This window comes from Pseudopodoces humilis, chromosome 24 (assembly GCF_049639895.1).
Source record: "Pseudopodoces humilis isolate 2021_Gansu_Grassland_sample_001 chromosome 24, ASM4963989v1, whole genome shotgun sequence".
Taxonomy (NCBI): Eukaryota; Metazoa; Chordata; class Aves; order Passeriformes; family Paridae; genus Pseudopodoces; species Pseudopodoces humilis.
The window spans coordinates 4,730,059-4,757,549 of NC_142223.1; the positions used below are offsets into that span (position 1 = coordinate 4,730,059).

The 27,491-nt window shown below is 45.6% G+C and overlaps 2 protein-coding genes and 1 long non-coding RNA gene across 7 annotated transcripts in view; 2 read left to right on the forward strand and 1 right to left on the reverse strand.

Moving 5' to 3' along the window:
- Window positions 1-711: 711 nt before the first annotated feature.
- Window positions 712-12,501, forward strand: TTC34 (tetratricopeptide repeat domain 34). Its single transcript, XM_005528414.2, has 7 exons — window positions 712-2,240; window positions 2,344-2,569; window positions 4,180-4,372; window positions 5,774-5,940; window positions 6,385-6,649; window positions 6,947-7,161; window positions 11,983-12,501. The coding sequence occupies exons 1-7, from the start codon at window positions 712-714 to the stop codon at window positions 12,499-12,501; spliced, it is 3,114 nt and encodes a 1,037-aa protein (XP_005528471.2).
- On the reverse strand, window positions 6,569-25,210 carry LOC148182610 (uncharacterized). Its single transcript, XR_015774486.1, has 3 exons — window positions 25,129-25,210; window positions 11,969-12,117; window positions 6,569-6,683 (listed from the first exon to the last, which is right to left on the reverse strand). It is a non-coding gene; the product is annotated as an uncharacterized LOC148182610 (long non-coding RNA).
- The window catches only part of MMEL1 (membrane metalloendopeptidase like 1), a 49,533-nt gene continuing 45,880 nt past the window's right edge, over window positions 23,839-27,491 (forward strand). For 4 of the 5 annotated variants that reach the window (XM_088066463.1, XM_014257282.2, XM_014257281.2 and 1 more), the window contains exons 1-2: window positions 23,839-25,609; window positions 25,739-25,902. In XM_088066463.1, the coding sequence (XP_087922589.1) occupies window positions 25,560-25,609; window positions 25,739-25,902 (214 nt within the window). In that variant the 5' untranslated portion in view covers window positions 23,839-25,559. The remainder of the gene's footprint in view (window positions 25,610-25,738; window positions 25,903-27,491) is intronic. The other variant, XM_014257279.2, reaches the window with a different exon arrangement.

Below are 27,491 nucleotides of genomic sequence, written 5' to 3' on the forward strand. Positions count from 1 at the left end.
AAAGGTAAGGGGTGGGTGAGGCATCAAAGTGTGGCTCTGACTCCTCCATGTCCCCCACCAGCAGCGACACTGATGATTAAAGATTCATCAGATGGGTGTCCCAGCCTCATTCCATGGCCAGGGAACGCTGACCGGGGGTGTGGATGCTTTCCAACCTCGCTGGGCACTGTGAACCTCTGTGATGTTTCTCCTCATGGCTTTACCCTCCCAGAAACCTGGCAGTGACCAAACCCTGGCTTTTCACAGCAAGTGGGCTTGATGACATCTGGCGTTTTAACAGCTGCTCCCTCCAAGCAGAAAAACTTGTGTTCCAGAGCTCCTTGTGGCTGATTTTCTGCTAAAACTCTGCTCCATGGTCCCCCATTGCTGATTTCCTCTCAAGCCTGTTCTTTGCAGCCCCTCATGGCTGATTTTCTGTGAAAGCTCTTTTCCACAGCCCCTCACTGCTGATTTTCTGTCAAAACTCAGCTCCACAGCACCTCACTGCTGTTTTTCTGCTGAAACCCTGTCCAACAGCCCCTCACTGCTGATTTTCTGCTAAAACTCTTTTCCACAGCTCCTCCTTGCTGATTTTCTGCTAAATCTTGCCTCCACAGCCCCTCATTGCTGATATTCTGTCAAACCTGTGCTCCACAGCCCCTCATTTCTGTTTCACAGGCCCCGTCCGCATTCTGCCCCTGATGCCACTTGGTGAAGGCCCAAGCACAGGAAATGTTACCCGAGGACCTTGCCACCCTGCTCTGTGGGGAAGGAGATGAGCGCCTCTCCCAGCAGGAATTTCCAGCAGCCACCGCTTTTTACCTGGCTGCCTTCAGCTGCTGTGGCCCCACAGCAGTGCAGAGAGTGAGCTCCATGGCCCGTGGGCTGTGGGAGCAAGTGGTGGCCACCCTGGAGGCCTGGTGCAAAGGCAAGTGTCAGATCCCCAAGATCCAGAGCAGGAACCTGGCTGTGGTGTCCCTCAGTGTGGGAATAGCTGCAATTTTCCTCTCCACCCTGATCCCAAACAATGTGGTGGCCTTGGTGTACAAGCTGGAGGCCCTGCTCCAGCGAGGGTGCTCAGAGGAGGTGGTGAGCAAATGCAATCTCCTGCTGGAAGCTAATCCAAGGGGTTCCATGGAGCTGCTGCTGCTGAGGGCGCTGGCACGGGTGCTCTCAGGGACACAGGTTGGGAAGGGAATCATGGATTATGTCCAAGCCTTTGTGCTGCATCAAACTGAGGCAGTGGCCTACGTGTATGACAGGCAAAGGGAGCACCTGCCCCAGGTCATCCAGGCTTTCTCTGATCACCTCTCCACGTGCCAGGAGGAAAGCCCAGGCTGCAGGTCCTCAGAGCAATGGCTGGGTGACTGCTACAGCTTCCTGGCTGCGGTAGCACCAGGGCACACCTGGGTGTGCAGGGCACAAGCAGCTCACCTCCTAAAAACAGGCGAATTTCAAGAGTGCGTGACTGTTTGCACCAAGGCCCTTGAGGGCTTCTCAGCTGAGAATCTCAGAGGTGAGGATGTTCTGGTTCTGCACCTGGAACGAGCTGCTGGGTATTTCTTCCTGGGTGGATGGATGCAGGAAATGATGCAGGATTTAGCAGCAGCCTTTGCAGCAGACCCTGCCCGGGCAATGAAATGCTTTGAAGAGCTTTTCTCACCCTGTGAGGTTGAGAAGATCGAGAAGCAGGCCAGAGCTGCCCTGGAGGGGAAGTTTGCAGCATACAGGAAGGCTGTGCGTGCTCGGGCTGAGCTCAGAGGCAGTCATGGCACTGAGCTGCTCCCTCCTGTCATCCAGACAATCCAGCTGCTCCTGCACATCTGCCCAGCGTCCAGTCGGGAGCTCAGTGTCCGGCTAGCAGACTGTCACCTCCTGCAGGGATATCCCAGAGCTGCCCTGGACATGTGTGAGCAGCTGCTGACAGCAGAACAGAACACTTACCACAACACCCTGCTGGCACTGCGAGGCTTCTGCTCCCTCCATGCCCAGGACCACCACAGAGCCCTGCAGGACTTCCAGAGGGTCATTGAGCACGATTCCCCACATCCCAACAGCTGCATCAAAGCCCTGTGTGGGCGTGGGCTGATCCGCATTTCTGGTGGCAGTAATTACTTGACAGCCCTGGATTATATCACAGCTTGCCAGTTAAAGCTGGAAGAAACCATCTTCACCATCAAGTCCTACGTGCCATGGAATCAGAGGGGATTACTGCTGAAGGTCCTCCAGGAGGAAGGACAGATGATGCTCCAGAAGAAGAGGTACCCAGGAGGCGGCTCAATTTCCCTTCAGAAAAAGCAAACAGGGCTGTGCACATTCCTAACCTTGAAGGTGTTTTGTTTTGTTGTTTTTTTTCCCCTCCAGAGATGCCCCTGGGGTTTTCCAACTGGCTTCTCTCTTGGTGGAGCTGGACAGCTCTGATGAGGCATCCCAGATCCTGTGTGCTGATGCCTTGTACCAGATGGGCCGTGGGGAAGAAGCCCACAAGATGCTCTCACTGTCCCTCTCCAGGAACCCCCAGAGAGCTCCTGTGCTGGCCAGGCTGGCCCTGCTGCAGCTCAAGAGGGGCTTTGTGTACAATGGCAACCAGGTAAGGAGCACCTGGAAAGCCTCATCCTAGGGATCATTCCCTCCTCAACAGCTGATTTGCCAGGTTTGCCCAAGACCGCAGTGAAATTACAGATTAATCCCTGTGTTCAGTGGTTTTGGTGCATTTCCCCTTTAGAACTAAGCTTTGCTGTTAGGAGCTCCCTGAATAGCAACAGGGAGAGCTATGACAGTGAAACTTGGAGCCCACATGCAGAACCTCTAGCAGAACTTTGGGGTGTAAATACAGGGCTGGTATTGCCATAAAATCATAGATTCACAGGAATTTGTGTCCAAAAAGGCCACACAAGGACTCCCAGCTAAATCCAGCTCATTCCTCACATGCTTTTTTGTGGCATTTCTCAGCATTTTAACCAGGCAGAGCATCCTATCCCTGGGGACAACATTATGGGATTGGGAATGTTCCCTTAGAGGAAAGAAGGCACAAGTGTCACTCCCCCAGTTACCCTAATGAAGCTTTGGAGAAGAAATATCCAGTATCAGTCTGCAGTTTTCTTTCGCCAAAGCTGATAAATTGTGCTTGAAACCCTGAAAGCCATTCCAGCAAGTTGGTTCTCCTACCCAGGATTACAAAACTGAATTCCCAGGCTCTGCCATCAGAGGGAACTGTTGTATTTTTTTAAAAATGCCATATAAATTCTGCTGACTGATAAGAGGAAAGGTTTTATTGTCATCACATCACTACTTCCTTGAAAAATAAGTTTACTATAATTTGCTGCCTTTGGGAAGGCTGTTATTGAAGGGTATGGCTTCATTAGAGTGCTGCCCTTGGAAGTTGGATTGCCATCTGCAGCTTCTGCTGCAAGTTCTACAAGGAACAGCTGAAAATTTCTCTTCAAAATGTTTTATCCCACCTGCCTGTCAGATGCCAATCACTTTTATCTATTAATAAAACAGAGAAATTTATGAGTCCAGGGGATCTGTCTGGTACAGATCCCCTGGATCAGGATAACTTTGTTCTTGTCCAGGCTTCTCTGGCACAGACTTGAATATCCAGCCCCTGCTGAGCACTGTAAAAAGCATCTTTTGATTAATTTTCATTGGAAATGCAGTTTAAAAAGTGCTTGTTGAGGCAAAGATACCAGACAGGGTTCTTTTCCAGGGGGACAGTAGTTTGTGGGTTCGAATCCATGCTTTTCCCAGATTCCCAATAACAGTACTAAAAATAAGTTATAGCACTTACTTAATTTTCCATTAATTCACTGGTTTTGATTTTGCAGTCAAAAGGGTCGCTGGAACACTTGTGTTCCACAGGAACATCCTCTTTTTTGGGCAATCATCCTGTATTTGTAAAAACACTCCACTGCCAATGTGGAGCAGATGCTGCCCAAAACAAAGCAGGCAGCACCAGGTATTTGCCCAGAATTATTTCCACCGCTGCAGTGGTGGTGAGGAAAGATAAGAATTCCTGTTTTCTCCAACCTGCATTCACACCACGGCCAGCTGAAGAGATAAATCAAGGAGATTTGTGGTCCTGGGCTTGCTGAAGCCCCAGGGAGAGATGGGGAAGCTGGGGAAGGGCACAATGGTCTCACACACAACCTCACATCTCATACAGTTTTCTCCACTGTCTTTTCCTCTCCCATCCTTAAGCTGCTGAAGAGAGTGATCAGAATTGGAGACTCCTCCTGCCTCCTGCCAATCCTGGACATTTTCCAGGATGAGGACAGAAAGCTGCTGCAGAGCCACTGCCACTGGCGAGCCCAGGCCATCCTGAAGGGCAAACAGGGGGGTGCTGCCATCAAAGAGGCCATTGCCCACCTGTCCTTTGCCATCCTTGCTGCAGGTAGGACACCAGGATGCCCTTGGGGATTTACTCCTAAGGGAAATCCTGTGGGTGGGACGGGATGTCCAGATCTCCTCTGTCACCTCCCTGGTGAGAGCTGACACAGCAGGTTCACCTGGGCCATGAAGTGGCGTAGTTAAACAATAAGGAAATAAAATTTAAATTTCTTGAAATGGGTTCAACTCAGTTCTACAGAGACATCAGCCCCTTTTCTTCACCCAGTGCAAAGAAACAAATGCAGCACCTCACACATTTCATTATCCCAGCTTTCCCTCAGGAGAGGGACCAGGCTGACATGGAAATGCTTTTGGTGTGTTCCAAGTAAAACCATGTTTGTATGGAAATCTGCCTTTCACTCTGAGCAAATGTTATGACAGCAGCACTGAGAAGAAGAGAGACTGGCTCGTGGAAATGGAATAAAAATCCTGTTAATTGCTTGGAGATGGTTCTATTCCACAGCCCATGCATTCCAGCTTACCAGCTCCCCACCTGCTAAAACAGATGCTTGTTAAGAAATAGATATTGTCTTTAAAGGAGCCAACTGGTAGAGCTCCAGAGTGATAATAACCTTTGGTACAGAAGTTTTGGAGGAAATCAGGAGGGAGAAAAAGCCTCATTACTGCAGAGGAATTGCTTGGAGTCTGTCTGCTAGCTGATGCCTGCAGGAAGCTGCTTTTGCTGACCTCCCTATGAAAACATATTTCCACTGGCACTGATGATTTATCATCCAATATTGGATGCCACAGTTATTGATTTCAACCCATGGCATGTTAAGATCCTTATCGAAATTGCCTTGGAAGGAAGTGATACGTGAATAGCAGGGAGAGAAATGTTCTGTAGGCAGGGAGTGGAGGGACCAGGATTTTCACTGACAGCTCTATGTGTTTATTTGGGCATCACTTGTGTGAAAGCAGAGGGAAAAAAAAGCAGCTCAGTATCACAAATCCCAGTGCATATTAATTCTGGCAGGGAATTGGTCAGTTCCATCTGGATAACTCATTTATTCAAAACAATGTGTACCTTCCCTGCCTGTGGCAGGGGGTTGGGGACTCTTTAAGGTCCCTTCCAACGCAAACTATTCTGTGATTCTGACCCTACTTTATAAAAACAGCCAAATGGCTTCATGCCTCCACTCACACATAGTCACAGATCTCCCTCCTAGTGCTTTCTCCTCTCATTCGTGCTGCTCCTACTCCAACCTGACACAGATTCTTTTTTCTTTTCAACTCATGGCTGATCACAAATAGTAGGAATTCCACTTGCAACAAAAATAATGGAAACTTCCACTTAAGCAAACTCTCATTGTACTTCATCCTGAGGTATCCTCAGGCCAAGTGGAGCTTTTTTGTAGCTTCCTGTAGGTATCCTTGCAGTAACCATGGCTGCATCCCTGTCTTCCAGGTGGTTATGCTGAGGATTGCCTCCTCACCAGGGCCCGATGCTATGAGTGCCTGGGGCAGATGAAAACTGCAATTTTTGATTTTAATGCAGTCCTGAAGAAGGAGCCCAGGAATGTGCAAGCTCTGAGTGGCCGAGGGTTCATTCACCTTGCTCTGAGGCAGCAGAAGGTACTGTCGATGCAGGGCTTTGCTGATTTTCCTGAGGGTATTGAAAAATACGAGTGTAAAGTGTCACAGAATTTGTTGTGGAATCAGTGGAATCAGGAGTTTCTCACAGAATTTGGGCAGTGAAAGGCTCTGGGTTTGCCCAGAGTGTATAAGCAGCCCACCTGAGGTTACTGATTTTCTTTTCCAAGCCTAGAGACAGGAAGACTAAACCTTGGCCATTATTTTCTGTGATAACCCAAGGCATTTAAAACACTTAGCAAACACTCATTCAAACCTGCCTTTATCATCTCCTATCAGCTTTGAAAATGGAAAAACTGCAGCATAAGGACAGAGAAGAGCAAAGTTTTTCCATGGTTCAGCAGAGACCAGAAAGCAGCTGAAAGAACAAATGACCAATACTTTATTATTGCTTCCATTTCTTTCCATTGTGTTTTTTTTCTACAGGAGGCAGTGCAAGATCTGATCTCAGCACTGAAGGTGGAGGCAGGAGCAGTGATCCCAGCAATCCTATCCTTGAAGCCTGAAGCCCAAGTGTTGGTCACTGAGTGGGTCCTCCAGCACGGCAGGGCCACTCTCACCAAGCTGTTGGCCACCAAAGACCTTTCAAGAGAAGAAACTCTCAGGGACCTTCTCACGATGGCAAAAGCACTGACCAAAATCTGCAGGACTGCACATCACATCTTCTACACTGATGTTTTGATGGCAAATGGTGAGTTCCAGTCCTTCAACACAGCTGGTCAGGCCTGGTGAACAAGCAGAAAATGGGTAGAAGTGAATATTAAGTATCAGGAGTGTTGCTGGATGGTGCTGAGTGGTGTTGGATAATGCTGGACAGTGCTGGATGGTGTTTCTCAAGAGAAGTTTGAAAACATTTTGGTTCAGGGTATGACATAATTAACACCTTTAGATGTGGACTGGCTGCCTTGAACCCTGCATTGCTGAGGTTTCCCGGTGTCTTTCTCCCCATGGGATTGGTAATGGAGTTTGTGCTGGTGTTCCCCAACAGGAAAGCACCAAGAGGCCCTCAAGCATCTGCAGGAAGCCTTTGGTCACTGTCCTGCTGAGGACTTTGCCAGGGCTCGCTTGGCTGTGCTGCAGCTGCAGAACAGGAATGTGGCAGGGGCAGCTGCCCCACTCAGTGTCCTGGCAAGGAGAGATGAAAAGGACTTGGCCTTTCTCCTGAACTTTGTAGACACCAAGCAACAGCAGCATCTCGCTCAGGTACCACCCCTTTGTTTTGATCCCACATCTGTGGATTCAGTGGGGAAAGAATTGGGAAGCAAAACTGGGACTGCAGGGATTTTTCCCTGCCTTGAGAAGTGTGCAGGAAGAGTTTTATCAGATGGACAGGGCACAAATTGGCTTTTCCTCCAGCCAGGTCAGGGAGTTGGAGCCAAACTTCTTCCACTGCAGTGACTTTGATCTGTCTCTAATAATCCATCATTGTCACATCTGAGCACTTGGGATTCCTTTTTGGTTTCCCTGGTACAAGACCTGGTGATGCCCACACTGAAATTCAGGGGGTGTGAGGGGCAGCAGGTAGAAATTTAACAGATCATTTCTAATTGTTGTAGCCTGGGGGGATACATGGGGCTCATGGATGGCTCCTGGCAAAAGAAGATTCATGTTTTGTTCATTTTCTTGGTAAAATTATACTGAATATTTCAATTCAGTGACATTAAATGCTTCCATCCTTCTTGCTCCTTTGTGCAACATTTAGGATTTTTAATATGTTCATATTCTTATAAAATAAAAGGCTTTGAGGCTCGTTTTCTTAGCTAAAACTGGCACAATGGTGTCACATAGCTCTGGTCTCCCCACAAGTATTTATTATTCAGCATTTTTTCAAGTTTCTCCCCCAAAGTACACCCAGAAAGTATCTTCAGCAATAAGACAGGAGAAGGTCAGATTGATGGCAAAGAGTTTTAACACTCAGCCAAGCATCTGCAATTCTGATCACCTAGAAGCTTTGTGTTCTGAGAATCAGTTTGCTTCCTTTTATTCAATTTGTTGCTGGTGTGCACCCTGGTGAGGAGCTATATTGTTATGCTCTCTCCCAGGTTATAGAACAAACAACATGCTGATATCCTTAATGCAGAAAGAGGAGCCCTTGGAATGTATTTGAACAGAACAGCAGGAGGATATAAGTAAACAAGTATTAATTTACCAGTCCCCTGACATGTCCCATTACAGAGAAAAGAGCCCCTCTCTTCTAAATGTAAAAAGTTCAGTCTTAGGGGGAGGAGTTGGAAGATTTCAGAAGCAATTTGCAATCTTCCACTTTAGGAAGCTGATAAACAATTGAGACTGTGCCTAGGGGGGCCCTAAGGAGGTGTCTGTAAATGAAGACACATTTTACAGCTGAATTTCTCCTGCTGCCACATCACTCCTTCTGTGGGGGTCTCACAGCCCAGTCCATCCATGCTGCTTCCCAAGTCAACACAGGAGGGATTTTCTTTGCTGTCAATAAGAAAAATGAGAAGAAAAAAACAAACTAACATTTGTATCACTTACACTGCACTGATGTGTGAGAACCCACTGGTGCCACAGGTGAGTGAAGCCTTTAAAATGGGAGAGAAACTTATTTTTTGTCTCTCTTTGGCAGCTGCGTCTGAAATAAAACCCCTTACTGTGGCTTATTTATCATGAGAGATTCCTCTGGTTGCGACAAGAGGTGTGACTGGGCTGATTTCAAAACTGAACCCAATACCAGTGTTGGAAGTTTAAAAAGAAAACATTGCTCTCTTTCATCTTGTGCTTTTGTTCAACTAGTAAATGTTCAAACTCAAGCACCTGGGGGGTTTTAGATGTATTTTGCGACCAGGGGAAGAGTGTGTGCTCTCTTGGGTGGGGAAGGAATTGTTTCATCCACCTGCCCAGCATCTCAAAGGATTTCCCAACAGTACTTCCTTTTGTCTGCAAGGTTATTCTGGTTTGTGAAAGGAAGATCTCAGTAAAAGCAGTTTAAAAAGCTTACAGACAGAATTAGTGCTAAAATTCCCAATGATGGCCTGGCTTTGCCAGGGTTCCTACCCTGGGAGGAGTTTGCTTTGTTCCTGAATTTCCCAGGTAGAAAAAGGAGAGTTCATAGTTCACAACCAGTCTCAGCACTTCAGCACAAAAGCATTTCTGCCACATTTTTTTTTGAGTATTTAGAATTATAGGCATCTTAAAAATGTGTCAGCATTATCCTGGAGCCAGGTCTGAAGAGGTAAAAATAGCTCTCCATAAGCTGAATAGGAAAGGGTGGAGGAAGGAGAGAGCTCCTTGATGTACTCTTTTATTTTCATGGAAAACAAAGCAATAAAATTCTCCCATTATTTATAGTTGAAGGGGTCCCACGCTGAGAAATTTGTAAACAACTGGGAGAGCCCCATGGGAATAGGAATCTGAAAGATTTATTAAGCTCCAAAAGGTCAGAGGAAGGGAGTTTGCTTGCTGCTCATGCAGCTTCAACCCTTGGCTTTCCTAAGTCAGAGGTAAATGCACGACTGATTCCCAACCCCTTGCACAGATCCTCAGGACTGCAGCTTCTGTGGATATCCAGAGTCCTACAAAAAAGGTCTCTAAAACTACATGGTCTGTGCCAGAATTAGGTGAAGTTGTCATTCCATATGCCCTTCATGGCACATGCAGGTGGATAAGGAAACACTTGCTCCAAACTCTTCTGGGAGCACCCAACCCTCTCCCAAAGTTCAGAGTTTATATTTGCATCTGCTGGGGTTTACTGCTCAGGGACTAACCCTTGGCCATAATTCCATGTCCAGCAAACTCCTCACTCCTTCTTTCTAAGGAATTAAGTCTTAGACATATCATAAGATTGGTCCCTAGGGACTGGAACCAAAAATGCCACAAAAATACATGTATATTCAGTCCTTTACACTCAGTGAGGTGAATAGATGGAAAAAAGGGTTACAGAGACCTAATCCAGGAATCCACTTATGGCCCTTTCCAGGTGGCACATGATTTCAATCTGGAAGCCAAAATCAAACTTTTAGTGACAATTTGGACTCAAGTTCCCCTGGAATGCACTCCACAGATTTTCCTGCCCTTCCAGGTCACCTGCAATGAGGCTGATGACAAAAATGCTCCTCCAAGGTCACATGCAGGGAGCAGCTGAACTCAGCTGCATCATGTCCTTCTGGCTTTCTTTGCCTTCTTTCCCTGAGCCTGGTTTTCACCTTTATCTCTCTTAGGAGATAATGTTAAAGTTGCTGATTAATCTTGTCCTGTTATACACCAAAAATGTCCCAGCTCAGGTCCCTTAAGTCAGAGCTGAAAGAGAATCCAGAATCCATCTACCCAACCTTGCTCCACCAGCAAGGGTGAAAGGGAATCCTTTACTTTCAGATGGCATTTTTTCCTCCGAGTGGGGCAGGAAAGGCAGAATCGCGTGGCTTGATTTAGGGGACTCTCAGGGAAATGTGAAGGAGTCAAAGCAGTAGCTCAGTGAATAAATGCAATATTGCCTGTGGTGCAATAACCCCAAATGCCCCAGATTAGAGCACTGAAACCTCCAGCATCAGATTCAGCTTTCAGCACCACAACAACAATTGTGTTTTCTTCTGCCTCTGAGACAACAAATGCACCTTAGAGGGTAAAAATGACAAATTAACTACACAAACACAAGCTATCTTGAAGAACTGCACTGCGTTCCTTGGAACAATGTGATCCAGAACTCTGGAATTTCTAGGGGGAAAAAAAATTTCTTTTCCCAGGATGCTACTCACACAGCTGCAATTCCACCTGGATCCCTTGTTAAATTCCTGCCACTGAGGGGACACTTGCATTGAGGAGTTGTCTTAAAAACATTTCAAAGACAAAGTAAATGTGCTGCTCTTTAAATACACACAAGACATCTGAGATGGGTTTAGACAGGTTGCCTGAAAATTTATGGCCAGAATTGTTAAAGTGAGGGGTTGACACAATTTGGGGAGAGGTCCTACTGCTATTTCTCTGTGTGGAAGCTGAGAAAGTCCTTAGTAAATATGACTATGTCAAGCAAAATATATATATATTATATATATATTATATAATATATATAATATAATATATATATATTATATATTATTTCATGCCACTGCTCTCAGATGAGGTGCTGGGACTTGCCCTGCAGTATTGATCCTCTTCTTGCAGAACCTGTTTTCCTCAGTCCTGGCAGACAGCAATCAGTTCTAACCTCAGTCAGCCAAAATAAAAGGGGCACACAAAGAGACTGGAGGACCTGACTGGCTGCCAAGTGAGGCTACTGAGTCAGTGGCTGGGCTAACTAGATTTCTGCATCCACAAGCAAGAGTTACCCCATGAAAAGAGGAGGGTAGAAACATTTATCCTTTGCTTGAAGCCTCAGCTAGTTTGGCCCAGCCTTTTGTAAGCCCTCAGCTGCTTATGTTAGCCTTGTTTATAACTTGAATATTCACTCAGCTGCAGCATGTTAAAAGCATTATTTATTACCAATAAAGGGGAATAATGAGAAATCTATTTAAGGCAAATAGCTCTAATGGAGTTTTCTTTATTGACCTCCATGAACCTAAAAATTTTGTGGCTTTTTTGGCTTTCTCTATTTTCTTCTTGATTTTTCCCTTCAGATGAGGGCAGAGAATTCAAATTGCACTCAGGATTAACAATTAGCAGAGTCATCAGTTGGTCCTTTTTGGTTTTTTTTCCTACAGCTTAGGTAAGCTCCAGTAGAGCCAAAAAAATTCATTTTTGATCCTTGCATTTGTGGGCCAGCACCTGGGACATTGGTCCAGGCAGCTCTTTTGTTCATCATTCCTAAGGAATGTAAACAAATTTAGAAGAAATTCTGACAGACATGCAGAAACAAAGGACTTCAGAGATAACAGCAAGTGCCCAGTGAGCCAAGAGTTTTATATCTTATCTGTATGTAAAAATACATCAGTTACTAGTTCTCCAGCTAGATGCAATTCCAACATTTGATAAAATAACTAAGATTTCTATGTGTCTATGACCAGTCCAGACTAGATATTCCCCTATTTTTTTCCCTTTATTAACTAATATGGATTACCTCTGTCCCCACAGGCAGCAGCCCAGGAAGGGAAGGTGCTGATGAAAGGCCATCACCATGAGCAGGCTCTGGGCTACCACAGCCTGGCTGTACTGGCCAGCCAGGACAGCCCCAGGTACCTGCGGCGCAGAGCTGCCTGCCTCACGCACCTGAAAAAATATGAAAAAGCTCTGAAAGACATGGAAAAAGTGATCCAGGGACATGGCTGTAACAGCCCAAAAACACGGGCTGGGGACCACTGCTGCCAGGGCTTCCTGCTGCTGGCCCTGGCTCAGGAGGAGGCAGCAGTGCAGCACTACATAGAGGCTCTGCAGCTGGATGAGCCCCTGGCCCTGGACACCATCACTGACTGCCCTGGCAGGGAATCTTTAACCAAAACATTTCACAAAATTGCACAATTTAACTTTGAAAAGCAGTGTTACGAAGAGGCCTGGAAAATCACAGACTATGGGCTTAAAATTGATAAAAGTGCTGAGCTCCGGAAGCTGAAAGCAAGACTCAAAATAGAGGCATCAAGCTGTAGCATACACTGATTTCTCTGTTTGGGGATTTTCCACTCTGATTGCTTTCTGGGAGGCTGCAAGAATGAAGAAAAGATGAGAAAGATAAGAATGATGAGAAACTCATGATAAATATGCAACAGACATGACACTGAACATGGGACAGCAGAATTAGGAGTAGAAAGTTTGAGGCAGCAAAACAAAACTGACCAAGAGAGCAATGAGGAAAATAAGCAAATTGCAGCATTCCTTAAAATTATTGTGGATTATGTAAACTCCCCATTGTTAAAAAAGTATTTTTTTTCTGGCTAAACAATGAATTCTAGCACAGGGGTTCCAGTCCTACTGAAGGAAAACAGTCAAATCACTTGCAGCTCATGAATAATAATCACACATTTCCTAGCTGGTATTTGATGAGCTCTAACACGTACTGTTCAATCAATTTGCCTTATTTTTATGGGCCAGTCAAAAGTATCAGTCAAAACTAACTCCTGTTACGTTTTTGTGAAGGCCCATTTGTGTTACACTCCTCTCCTGCCCCACTCCTGGATGAAGGATCTGCCCTGGTGGGAATGCAGTGCACTTGCCAGGATCAGCACCAATATCAGGGATGGGGCAGCACAAATGCCAAACAAACTGTTCTACTGCCCCAGGAAACAGTGAAAAAACAGATAAGGTGAAGGGTGAGACTCAACAGAGATCAAACATCCACTCCAGGGACTCCTGCCCTGATATCCAGGGCACATGAGCAGCTTCATTCCAGGCTTCACCTTGGATTCCCAGATCCAGTGTCAGGGCAGATATCAGGGATCATCTCTCCATCGGGGTGTCTGCCAGAGCTGCTGGCTCCCATCCCTCATACTCCTGGGTGTTCAAGCCCCAGAGCCAGCTCTGTAACTCATCCAGAAGTGGTGATGCACAAGCAGGAGGCCAGAGGCAGCATCCAAGATGGGAGTTCTCCCAGTGCTGCAGCATTCCTTCCTCCTCCTCCCTGCTGGACAGCATGGAGTCAGCCCAGGAGGGCTTGTCCTGCTGTCATGTGCCTGTTTTCCAGCTTTCAGGTGGACTTGGGGCACCCCAGAGGCAGTGCTGGGACATCCCTAGGGATTCACCTGTGTGATGGGAGCCCTCAGCTCAGTCCAGAAGCAGAAAGAACCCTAGATGAGGCCCAGGGCAGCAGCTCCTTTCTTTGTTTTGGCTGCTCCAAAGGAGTAGTCCCAATGTTTTTGGAGTGTGATAATATAATGGTGGAGAAAAACAGAAACTACTGCTGAAAACAAAGATTAAAGCAAAGCTGAGAACTGCTCTGCTTCTTTGATTAGGATAAAAGGGAAGAGGGAGCATTTTCTTTTTCGTTCTGCTGCTGTTGTCTCAAAGGCAACATTCCAGGGTAGAACTTCATTCAGCAGCCATGGGATCAACCCATAGCAATGATACCACCTGGAACTTTCCATCTTTTCCTTTTCTCTGCATGCTACTTTTTTCTGCTCTAAGAGCACAGGTAAGACTGGGCTTCTTGCCCTTCAAATTTGATTTTAATCTTAGTGACACTGATAAGGATTTTTTCCCCCTAATGGGCATCAAGATGCTGTGGGAGACCTTCTTTCCAAGAATGAAATTATATTTTTAAACAATTGTTGGCTCCATTTACAAGCTGGAAAAAAAAATTGGTAATGTTTTTCTTCAAGTAATAACCAACAGACTGGAAATTCTCTGTGTCTTGAAAAATTTTTGAGAAGCTGATGTTTATGGATTTGGAATTTTTTCTGGGAGTCTTTCTATTATGTAAAAACATGATATCTCACTTTTTTCAGACCATGGAACGCACTGGGAAGACAATCCAGTTGTCCTGCTCCCAGGATAATATTCCCTCCATTAGTCTGGAAGTTTGGGGTATTTTGGCCTGTTCTTTTTGTTAAGCAATGTATTCTCCTGGACAGAATGCATTTATTGCCCCCAAATAAATATTTTTCTTTAAAAATAAGGACTGCAGGCATCCCTGCAAGACTGCTAGAGAGTTATTCTGAAAAAAAAATCCGTTTCAGGTAACTGCCTATTCCTCATAGCCTTGAGGAATGGCTGCTTCTCCCAGCAGCTCCTGACTCTTCTCATCAGCATTTTCATTAGTTTCTTTTATTTACATTGTCCTCTGTCTGTGCCCACTAAAGTCCTTTGCCTGTGCTAAAACTTCTGATTTATTCTTTAATTCTCTATTTTGTTCTTACTCTTCCAACCAATTTCTAGGAGAGGGCTTGTAGCAAGCTGGGATAGTGGGAGGTGTCCCTGCCCATGGCAGGGGCGAAACCAGGTGAGCTTTTGCCGCGGCGACGGAAAGCCCGGAGCACCGCGACTCCTCGGGAGGCAGCCCTGAGAAGGGCTGGGCCGAAGCGCGTGTGAGCGGCTTCGAGCAGTCGAGCGATTCCAGCTCAGCGGCGGCGGGCAGGCGACACGGGAAGCAGGGACGAGACAGCTGGTCCAGCGTTCCGCCAAGCACAAACCTTTATTCAGGCAGAGCTTTGGCGAACGGAGCCAGCAACAGCTAATCCGCCGAAGAGGGGAAAACCCGGGATATTTATAGGAGAGGAGAGGGGCGGGGGGAGCCCGAGTTACATGTGTCGGGGTGGGACGGCAGGGGGGAACACCAATGGGGCACAGCAGGTTAACTATCTAACTCTTTTAGTTAGATATCTAACTAAAAGAGCCCTGGGAGCGATACATTGTCTCTCTCTGAGTGAAGGTGTCTTGCCTCCAGGAGAGAGCCAGGATCTCGGGCTCGGCAGGCTCCTCCGCACCCACAAGCTTTAAGGTCCCTCCCAACCCAACCCACTCCATAATTGTATAGTATATAAAAGCCATTTTCTTTGAATAAATTGATTAATTAATTCAGTTCTACTTCTGGTTTGAAGAATCTGGCTGGAAATCATGCAGTGATCATTTCTGTACCTTTCTTTAATGTTAAGCTGTAATTCATGGGGATTGTGGAGCTGTTTCCCACTGCTTTGAGACCCCTTCCTCACTGTGTGAGCAGCCCAAGGCTGAATACTTAGAAAAGGAACTTTATTGCTCCTTGTACAATGTGCCGTAGGACATACACTCAAGGAATTCTGCTCCAAATGTCACACAAGAAGAATTCAAATATATTCAATTCAAATATATTTATCAAGAAGAAAATAAGGCCTAATAAAAGATGAAACTGGATACCTGTTTGTAATCCAGCTCAAAGCTGCAGTCATTAATTAATTACAGCTTAAATATCTACCGTTTATTCACCTATGAGCTCTATACAGACACTACCAACCATTTATTTTTCTCTCCATAAATTTTGTTCCTTTAAAGTTTTCTGCAACCTTAATAACCATGTTGCACATCATCACTAAGTAATGAACAATGAAAGAAAACTGAAATCATGGTTGAGAGTGTTCCTGCACAAACAGTGTCCTGCCAGGCTTGCCTCTCTAAAGTATTCAACATTCCTTCTAAGTATGTGAAAGGAAAATCAGATGTGAGAATATTTGCATCACAAATAGAGTTAGACAAGGGAAGTTTCCTGACCTCATGTTCTGCAGTCCAGCAGGCAAAGAACAGCTTAGAAATAATGGCAGTGTTTGAAATTAAATATTCCACTGGAAACTTTTGCTCAGAGTTCAGGCAGAGCTCAGCTTTGAGCTTTTGTCATCTTAGAAGGTTTAATTTCCTTTTAAACCCCATCACTCCCATTAATTTTTCCTATTTAATTTCGCTGTGTGCTCCCAGGTACTAAGGGAATCTAAACACATGAACCAACTTCTGCAGCTGCTTTGGAAGCTGATACATCTCCAGGGAATTCATCTTCCTTCCTTTTAGCTCAAGTCATTGTGCTTCCCAGCTTCAGAGTGTGGTGGAAGTGTGGCTCTGGATCAGAGCTGTGCAAACCCAGGAATTTAATGTGCTTCTTTGTGCCTAAGTGAGGACAGTCCCCTTGGCTTGCAGGGGTAGATGTTTCACTCTAATGACAGCTAATCTAAAAGCCATTTCTTTTACCATCATGCCCCTGCAGAAGATTAACTATTATCCTTGTGCTGCTGCTGCATCCAGCAGTTTCCAATTTGCCAGGGCTCCAAGGAGTTGCTGTCACCAGAAATTTAACGTGATACATGAAATTATCACTGGCATTGGAGCCTGCCTTTGGAGCCTTGGCTGCTTCAGTTGGATTTCAGCCACACTGGTCTGTGCTGGGATCTGCTGCTTCACTCAGCCATTACTCAGCGGCACCTTAAGAAAAGCTGTTCATTATCTAGGAGGCACAGCATTCCAAAGCTGTGGGATTCAGGAAGCTCTTTCCCCTCCTCCTCCTGCTGCACATTTCAGGAATGACTTTTCCATATCCATTTGTTCTGTAAATGCTGTAGAGACTGCACCTGCCCACAGATGTGCACAGACAACCCTGAGCACAGGAGCTGTGGTTTATTGGCTCCCAGATGTGCCTGGAGGGCAGAAAACAAACATAGTTAGTATTGCTGGTTGTAGTTCTCATCAGCTGAGGATGTTTGAGGACGAGTGGGGAACAAATTTCCACCCCAAATGGGAGGCTGGAGAACATGAGCCAGCCCTAAAGATGTCAACAGAGAGTGGAAACCACTCATGTTCACAGTGATGCTGGTTTTTGTTCCTCATTAATGAACCAGCAATTGGGAAAAGTGAGAAAACAGCTTCTATCCTGGCCCTCCCTGAAGTCACAGCCTGGTGCCACCAACCCTCTTGGTCCCACAGCTCAATACAGGTGTGGAACCTTCACCTCTAAGATGTGTGTAACCAGGTAATTTTCAATTAATTCACTTCCAAAATTTATCTTGAGTGCAAGATGCATGGCCATGACCTGCTCTAAACCTTGGCAAGGCTCCCTTGTGTCCCTGAGAGCCACTGGGGACTTGTTCTGTGCCAGAGTAGCTGTGGCTTTAGGTGTGTCACCACTCAACCTGATCATTTTTGTGTTTGTATGTTCCCAACACAACCCCAAAAAGTCAGGAGTTGTAGAAAATAAATGAGAATAGGAATTTCCCCCTGGACTATAAAGGAAATGAAGAGCAGTAGGTGATAATCAGTATGCATACCTCATTCCTGAATTGCACCAGTAAATGAAAAAATTTAGCTGTAAAGCTGGTGGGGAAGATTGTAGGAGGGAGGAGGAAACACAGGAGGGTGGTAATGATTCCATTCCACCCTGGTTTTCATTTAGTTACACCCTTCAGCTGTGCTTTCATCTCCAGATGGGTGCTGCCACACCAAAATCACTTCCTTGGGGGTCACCCAGAGTGAAGGACCTGGAGTGCCCACGTAATCCCAGTCTCAGATCAAGATCAGTAGTGGATGAAATGTAAAACTGACAGGGATTAGCATTTCCCCACTTGAAATGACCATCTCAGAGAGCTTCTTGATTGCTTAGAAATCTCAGATGTGCCATTATAAGACATTCCAGCACTGGTAATGTGCTCAGTCTGTTCTCTGGAAGTCACATTCAAATCTGAAATCGTTTCAAACACCTCTGAGTACCTGTCATGGTGTAGGGTTTATTCTCTAACTGTAGACTTTAACAATGGAAAAAATTATACTTTGTCATGTGCTAATTTTTGCAGCCTTGCCAACAGGATTTTTGCAGTGTTGTTTCTTTTCTTCTCAAGCATCATTTGGCCATTCTTGATCTGCTTCCTGAAGTAAACAGGTAATTAGCCATCTATATAAATTGCCCTGTGTCCACACCATTAATGTGTTTGGATGTTTTAATTGATTGCATTCTCAAATGGCTTGGATGCCTTAAATGCCAGTTAATGCAATCCAATTAAGTCTTCTAATAAATAAACCTGGCTGATGAACTGCAGGATAATCACACATCAAGCACAGATGTAGAGGAAAATGCCACGGAACTGACAGTTCAGAATAGACTGTGTCATTTGGAAAGATCCAAATCATTCTCAGCAGGGAAGCTGGGAACATTCACTCTCACTGGTGCTGGATTTGGTCCCCAAGACCTTTTTAGGTCCCCAAGACAACTTTTAAGCACACACATCAGTTCCAATATACAAAACCTTTTCACAGGATCATAGAACAGCCCAGGTTGGAAGGGACATCGAAAGATCATGTGAGCCAAACTTCCATGGGAACGGGGTCCTAAGATAAGATTATCCAGCACCCTGCCCAGCCTGGGAAATTAGCTGAGGCAGTAGAAAGAAATATACTGGGATATGATGTGAGCTTCCAGTAGTGCCCCACAAGCAACTCACTTGAAGATGGTTCATTGTCTTTGTGTAAGTTCTGGAGGTCTTTTCCTCAGCCCAAACAGAAATTAGGGATTTCATGGAGAAATCTGTGTGAAATTCTCCACTCTGTTCTGCCAGATGCCAGACAAGAAGACATAATAGCTGCTCTGGCATCAATGTCTATCAATCCAATCCTGACTTTGATTCTCTGTGTGACTCCCTTTCATTTGTGAAATGGGGATAATTCTCTCTTTAAGATGCTTGTCAGTACCTCTTAGTTCCAGGTACACGGAACTTTGAAGATGACATTATTTGTGCATTTTCCATTCTTGTAAGGGAGCTGCACGTTGTCCCTAGCCCCTGTCCCTGTCCCCATCCCCAGCACCTGTCCCCAGCCAGTGCTGCTGCTGGAGGTCACCCCCTGCTCTGTGCCCAACGCCCACCTGGGTGTTGGCACAGTTGCCCTGGCACAGACCCTCAGCAGGGACGAGGAAATCTCCCGGGCATCCCGTGGGGGATCCAGCCTCAGTGCAGGCTCAGTGTTTGCCTTTGACAAGGCTTGAGAAATTATAAAGACATTCAGAAACCCTGTGCAGGCCTGACCTTGCCTGACTGTGAGCCCCAGAGGCTTTGCTGCACAAGGAACCACCCAGAGCTGGTCATTCCAAAGGGAACTGACTGTCCCTGATGGGAAATTCCAACCAGAGGTACACCTGGAACCCAAACCCTCCTCTGAGGGCACCCATGCACCTCTCTTCACCCAAAGAGCCAGGGCCCATTCCTAATCCTAAATTCAAGGAGTGATGGCCATAAAATAAAACACAAGTTCCACCTCAGGAAAAAAAACCAAAAAACTTTTCCATGGAGATGGCAGAGCTCTGGAAAAGCTTCCTAGGGAGGGTGTGGAGTCTCCCTCTCTGGAGAATTCCAAACCCAACTGGATGCTCTCCTGTGTCACCTGCTCTAGATGACCCTGCCTTGGCAGGGGGTAGGACTGGGTGATGTCCAGAGGGCCCTTCCAACCCAAACCATCCTGGGATTCTGGGATTTGGGGCACCTTCAGCAGCTGTTACATGAAAGAGCTGACCAGACTGCCTCCTCTTGTCCAGCTCCTGCTCCTGCCACAATCACCCCTCACACTCCAATTGTCCATTCAGGGTGCAAGTTCAGCTGTCAGGCTGAAGGATGCCAAGCGCCTGATTTCCTTCACAGCATCCTAATTGCCAGTGGGAATTCAAGAAAAGGATAAGGGCTGGGTGAAAATGGGAAGTTTGCTGAAAGTTGAGCATATTTACAAACATTCTAATAATCCAGGATTTCACAGTCTTGCTGAAACCAAGTGTAAAAATTTATTGAAGAGGATTTTATGGCTTAGACTTCTGTGTTGTATGAAATATCATGTGCCTGGTGTTTAAATACAGGACTAGGATTATATACTCTAATTTCTCAACTGGTCTGAACAATTTTCCTTGGAAACAAGGATTATCTCCTTGCCATTTTTAAAAAAAGTACACTGGAACAGCTGAAACTTGAAAATAATTTAAGGTAAAATATCTGAGATTTATTTTGTTTGGAATCTGTCTTCCTATACAGCAAAACAATGCCAAAATATACTTTTATACTTCTCAACTCATGTACATATAATTTTGAAGACTTATATTCATTAAGGATCTAATTAAAATACTGAAATTATTAAAATACTGAAATTATTACAATACTGAAATTAAGTGTGAGACTGAGGCACTGCATTCCAGAAGTCTCAAAAAACATCTTGAGGAAAAAGGTAACACACCTCATGGAAAATGAGAACTTTCCTAAGAATTAATTATTGTAATAGAAGTGAATTCTCCAAATGCTAAGAAGCCAGGAAATCACCTTGTCCTCTTAAAGGCAGCCCTGCTACACAACCTATTTTCCAGTCTAGACATAAAACCAGGTGATTTCAGACATGTTGGAAGGGGTTAATCCCTGAGATGTCTCAGAGCAGAGCATTTAATTCATTGGGCATTGGGAGCCACCTACATGTGAGAGAGGGGGAGAGAGGGAGATTTAGGCATAGAACTTTACAAAGACCGTTCCTGGGGAGAGCCTGGAAGGGGATCAGTGCTGGGAACATGGATAAACATTTATTTCTGACTGACAGAAAACACAAACAGTCCAGTTCCACCCCAGAAACCGCTTGAGGGACCTCTGCAGCTGAAAAACCTCCTCCACAAGAGCCAGGTAAGACACCTTTACCTTTTTACCTGCTTGTCTTTGCACTGAATGCATCCAGAAACTCAGGGAAGGAGCTACTGTACCTTTCCTGCATAATAACACTGCTGTCTGGTAGTTTTTAATGCTGAGGGTGCTCCAAAGATGTTCATGTCTGAAGGGACAGGAAGAGTATTGAAACATAGCCTAAACTTCGAGGTTTTCCCAATTCTAAACCGTTTCAGCTGTGCCTTTACCAGGACTTATTTCCACCACACACAGCTGGCAGCCAACCTGTTCCAAGAAGATAATTCAATGCTGAGCTTTATTTCTTTTCTGCTGGCTGACTGATGACAGGGTTCTGCTGGCTCTCGGAGACAAACCCATTATTTTTGAGCACAATGAGTTCTCCTCTGTGGGCAGCATCCCTGCCACAATAAATCACAGGCTACATCCAGCCGTTGTCCTGGAGCCAGGCATCTGCTGATTCACTGGGGAGAGGCTGCTGGGTTGGGCTTTTTTGCTTTAATGTCACCCTATAGCTTCAGACTTTCTTCTGTATTTAAGTTAAAAGAGTATACTAATCCCATTTGCTGACATTTTGACTGGAATAATGGACACTGTTCTTGTTACTAAACTGACTATTTTACTCATGCATTATTAATCCTGGTTCTGGTCAGTTTTCCTGTTTAGATTAATTTATATACACAGAAGAAACAGATCTTTGTATCTGTGTAACCTGAACATTGAAACCCAGATAACCACAGGTAGCATCTCTCTTTCCAGACCTATGATTCTTTATTGTACTAATACCAAAAAAGTAAAAAAATTAAGAGATTTTAAGCAGTTTTGGAGCTGGTCCCCACACCTCTGCCCCACACACAGAGGAGCTGCTCATTTCTAACTTGCAGTTCACACAGCAGTGATTCCAGATCTGGAATTGCACTTTCACTGATACAGGACTGCCTCAAATAAATTTTTTTTTTTGCATAGGCAAAGGATTCAGGGCAAACTAAAAACTCTGTCACCCAGAGGTAAGAGAATTTCCCTCACATCTCACTATAGATATCTATAAGGATGTACCAGAGAGAGATGTAGACCTTGTTTCCATGGCAACAACTCTTAAGACAAATCACACTAAAGATGCTGCCACATCCTGCTTGTCTCAGATTGCTTTAGGACATGGAGTTGTTTTTACATTTGGTGGTCCTGTTTAATCCCTGCAGGAGAACCCCGGAGCTCCAGCTGGGGTTCAGCAGTGGGGATGTGCCTACTGGCATCACTGGATTTCTGAGAGCATACAGGGAGCAGCAACCATGGGATCATCTATTCAGGTGACTCAGAGCATTCAATCACATTGATATTAAGACTAAAAACTGTGCGGAAACAGGCAACTAAATTAAGTAATATATTCATAGAATTATATCAGGTGCATATATATATATATAATTTTGGGTTATATATTCTCATGTATTCTCACAAGCACGAAGTTTTTGAGGTTCACATTACCAGTGGCAAAGCAAACACAGGCAGAGAGGAAAAAAAAATGCACAACTGACAATTTCTATCTTCAGAATCAATTCATTCTAGAGGAGGAGCAGAAGGTCAACTTGACATTGTGGCAACTATGACACAGCAACCAAACTTCTGAGCAAGGTAAAAATATCCTTGGGTAGTCTCATCCCAGCTCAGTGTCCCAGGTATAGCCATGGATATTCCAGATTCTCTGGGGGAAATACAAAGACGAAAATATTCAAGTGCTGTCTCCCAGACAAGTGAGGCACTAGCTCAAATATTTGCTGTCCAGGGCTGGAACTCCTGACCTAAATTCCCCCCAGACTTGAGAATTTTTCCCAAGAAGAAAAGCACCGCAAAAAACCCCAGAGCTACTCCCTCTCTGTATTCAGTAGTTCTGTGCAGTTTGGGATGCCTTGTGCCTGAGGAAGCACCTTTTGAGTAAATATTCACATGTGGGGTCTGAGTTCCCAGTAAACACATCCCACAGAGGCGGTCATCCAGCTTGGCTGCTCAAGCCCCATCCCTGCAGGATCCAAGGGTAAAAATCCCTAATTTGAGGTGTTTTTTAAGCTGTAACCCTGCCACTGTGAGCTCTTTACACTTCCAAATTCCAGTAAGGGGAGAACCTCCTCTGCAAAGTTACAAAGTAAGCAAAAACTGAAAATTCCTTTCAAAGTGGTCCAACCCAAACAGCAAATGCCTCATTGTTTCATATGTTTTGCATCTACATTGCATTGGGGAGAGAGGATGTTTTCCAAGAACCAAAAACCCCCACCATTCCTCACTCTCTGGAAGAAATCCCCAGACCAGTGTTCACCTTCACAGGTTTTCAAAGAGGCATTAAGCTTTTAAAGGTCTTTTGCAAAATAAGGGGCTAATGGATAGTGGAGTGGACCAGCAGATGAGAATTTCTGCAGGCAGTGATTAAATTATGAATAATTTAATTGAATGTGAGATTTAGGGGAAAATAAGTAACAAAGCAAACCCATTCCACTTCACAGCATGGAGTTGCCTTTGCCACAGAGGCTTCAAGGTGAGAGTGAGGCTGTCAGAAATCAAAGCAGGTCTGTCCCCTTTGAAGCAATGACCAGAACAGGGACCTTGCTGCTCTGTCAGGATGATGGATTGCTCCATTCCATTCAAAGTTGCTCAAGACAATCAAAATTAATGATTCTCCAAATATGTCCTTTACAGTTGCTGCTGCTCCTCAAGCAGAAAATAAGGGGTTTCTTGAGTTTCGTTGGGTTGTTTGTTTGAGTTGGGTTGGGTTTTTTTCACTAAGCACAGCAGAAGGAATAAAGCTCTTGGATTCTTGGCATCTTGAGTCTCCACCTCCAAAATGGGCAAAATAATACCCTGAAGTGTCTTATAGCCATGGTGTAAGAATAAATACATTAAATCTATGAGAACAACTACATTAAATGTACAAGAATAACCACATTAAATCTACAAAAATTATGACTTTAAATCTACAAAAATTGCCATATTAAGTCTTGTGAGACACCTGCCTATTGCAATTTTATGGATGTCAACCAAGTAGATCCCACTTGGAGCCAACTATGTTGTAAAATAAGCATAAAACTGCTCAACAACAAGGAAGATTCCCATAAACGCAGGAAATCAATCTTTGTTAGCTGTAGAAACTACTGCAAACAAAAATGAGAGATCACTTAAATCCTAATTAAATATATAGCTTTGTCCTTAGAAGTGCCCCTGCCTTCTGCAGCTCTGTTTCCCATATGGACACCCAGAATCTGCTGAAGAGTGTGTGCATTTCCCACCCCTGTGTTCTCCTGCTCCACCTCAGCTGGTGGGATGAGAATTGCTGTCTTTACACTTGCCAGGAGCCTGAGTTAACATGGAGAAAAAAAAATAAAAGTGAAATTCTCCCAGGGATTTTGAGGCAGAATACTGACTGGGAGAAGAGACTGGCTCCTGGCAGAAGGAACTGGCGTTCATTGTTCTCCATTCTTGGAACACTGTGTCCATTCCCAGCAAACAGCCACAAAGGAATCCTTGCTCTGCCCCCAGCACCTCCTCCTGAACTCACACAAAACTTGGAGTGCATAGGCACAACCTGAACATTTCTCCCATGTGAGCTCTTGCAGCAAGTTACTCCAAACACGCCCAGCAGCAGCCTGCTTCTCCCTCCTCCGAGTCCGTTCTGGAGCAGGGTAACAAACAACACCCAAGGGAAACCACACGCTCACCCTGCCCTTGCTTTTACTGCTTTTCCCAGCTGTTCCCAGACAGATTTCCACGAAGGAATTGTGTGCATTGCCTGCAGCAATCCATAAATCAGCCTGTTTGCACACACTTTTCCCATTCATCCCGCCCCAAAGCTGCCGGTGGTTTGGGAAGCCAGAGAGCTTCAGCAGATTCCCACCTCCCCTGCGAGCAGCGCTGCCGAATAGCCGAGTGGCATTCCAGGGATAACATAATCCCGGGGAGCCGGAGGGAGCTCGGCAGAAGCTGCAGCGGCGCGGAGCGCCTCCGTCCCATCCCATCCCATCCCATCCCATCCCATCCCATCCCATCCCATCCCATCCCATCCCATCCCATCCCATCCCATCCCATCCCATCCCATCCCATCCCATCCCATCCCATCCCATCCCATCCCATCCCATCCCATCCCACCCCTCTCATCCCATCCCACCCCCTCCTCCCCCGGAGCATCTCCCTGGAGCTGGGAAGGGCTCGGGGCTGAGCTCCCAACCTGAGCATGGCTCGGAGAAGCCTCGCAGAGTCGCAGCCTCCCGCAGCCCCCGGAGCTGCCCTGTATCCCCGGAGCCGCCCGCTGTCCCCATCCCGAATCGCCGCTGCCCACGGAGCCGCTCCAGGGCGCTCGCACCTGGAAGGATCCCAGCTTGGATTCCCTGGCTGTTAACAGAGCCCCGCAGACCTGCCCGGCGCCACGGAGGGAATTCTTCACGGCAGCGTGAATACTTTGGAAGAGGGCAGTGGAAGGCGGCAGTTTGCACCCCTCCTTCTCTGCTTGAGGGAAAGGAGTTGCCCAACCTAGTCATGAGACTTTTCCATACTTCCCAAAGAGGCTCCTGCAGTTCTGACACTGAATCACGGACAGCCTGGGGCAGCACAGTCCCCCGGCCCCTCCCCTAACCGACAGTAGACACACAGGCACAGGAGATGGAGAATGAAGTTGGCAAATCTGTGGACAATCAAATGGACAAATACATGTAATTATCTGGAAGTTTTCTTTTTCTCTTTGCTTTTAATCTGCTTACTTTTTTTCTCATGCATTTCTTCTCCCTATCCTGATGTAGCTGTGCTGCTAACCCTTTCTCGCCCTCCCCTCTCCAATTTAGAGTTACAATAATGGGGAAATCAGAAAGCCAAATGGATATTGTGGAAAAAACTACCAAATCCGGGAAGAAGCCCTGGAGCTTTGTGGCCATCGGGCTGGCTGTCCTGCTGCTCCTCATGACTTGTGCGGCCGTTGCCCTGGTGATCCTCTATGCCAGCAGCAGAGGTAAGAACCTGGGAATAATCCTCCCCTTCCTTCTGCAAACAGCAGAAAAAGTCCTTTTTTTGCAGAGCTAAATGAACACAAAAATACAAGGAGACCATGAGGTCACCCCTGTGAAGGACTGGGCTCTCTCTGCCTTGCTCTCAGCTTGTGCACAGAGATTATGTTGGCTTTTACTTAAATTTTGAATTATGCTCTGTAAGATTCTATGCTTTTATTTAATTCCATGCAATGTATTGAATTCAGAGCTGTTTTGACAAAGCTGATGCACTGTTTTAGAGGGAAGGTGTGTGTCTGTGTGTGAGGACTGACATTTTCTTATTTTATCCAAGCACAAGCCAAGATTCATTATTGTCAGGGTTTTAAAGCAACAGCTGCTTTAAAACACTTCTAAAAACAATCTCCCTGAAGGGGAAATTGCTTATTACAATGTGAAAGCTTAAAAAAAAACCAACAAAAAAAAACACTTGCTGCTGAGGAAAAGGAGACTTTTTAAATATTCCATCAGGCAGTTGGATCACTAAGTGTGATCTGCTTCAGCGACTTGAATGCAAATATCTTGCCAGAAATCTGACACTGAGGAGCGTTATTTTGAAGTGTTTTGCCTAAATATTTTAACTGCAGAACACACTCGGTAAAACCAAAGTTTTCCCACTGGCACAGCAAGTGCAAAGTCCCACTATAAAACCCTGTGAAGCATCAGATGCTCAGGAGCATCTGCCTCATGTTTGTCACTTCCATTAAAGTCTTTTGGTTAGGGAGCTTTGTTAAAACACTGAAGAATGAAATCAAAGTGGGAACAGCAAAACTGGAGCAAGGCTTTGCTGTCTCCTTACACTGCCTCCCCTGCCGCAGGGAGCTGCATTTTCAGAACTTGTGAGTGAAACTCTGCACAATTCTGAGCAGTAATTAATGAAAAAAGCCTTGTTATTGGTCACTCCTTTTGCTACCAGTGGCTGAACACTAGGCAAAATCCAAGTGTTAGATATTCAGAAAGTTCATCAGAAAGTTTATTCTCAGGAGATGAGAGGAAAGAAATTCCCCAGAGCCAGGTCCTGGGGGAGAAGTTTCTGTATCAATCATTGAGCTAGGTAGGGTTTTGCTGACTGCATGCATAAAGAATTTGAGAAATCTGCCCTGCATCATTTGCTGGGTCCAGACAATCCAGAATTCAGCGTTAGTAATATTTGCCCAAGTGTTGGTCTCACCTAAATCTGGAGGCAGGGTCTGTTCTCACTATATGTGTTTAAGGAAGTCTTATCTGTGAGAAAAAAAGGTCTAAAACCTAATTTTTGCAAGCTCATATCGGCACTTAAACTTTCCCTGGAAGTGTTCTCCAGACTGAGCCCTGAGTGCAGGGCTGATGTTCTGCTTGCCCTGTGCTCCTCACAACCCACCAGGTGTGTTCAGCTCTGCCCTGGAGCCACTTTGTTACTCTGTCCCCATCTGAGTTCACAGCTGGAGCAGCCACGAGCTTTAGGTAATTCCAGGTGGGAAATGAGATTCCAGGTGGGAAATGAGTAGTAGAAGTTTCATCCTCACAGAGCAGTGTCAATATGCACTGCCTGGATCTAGAACTGGGACAGTAAGAG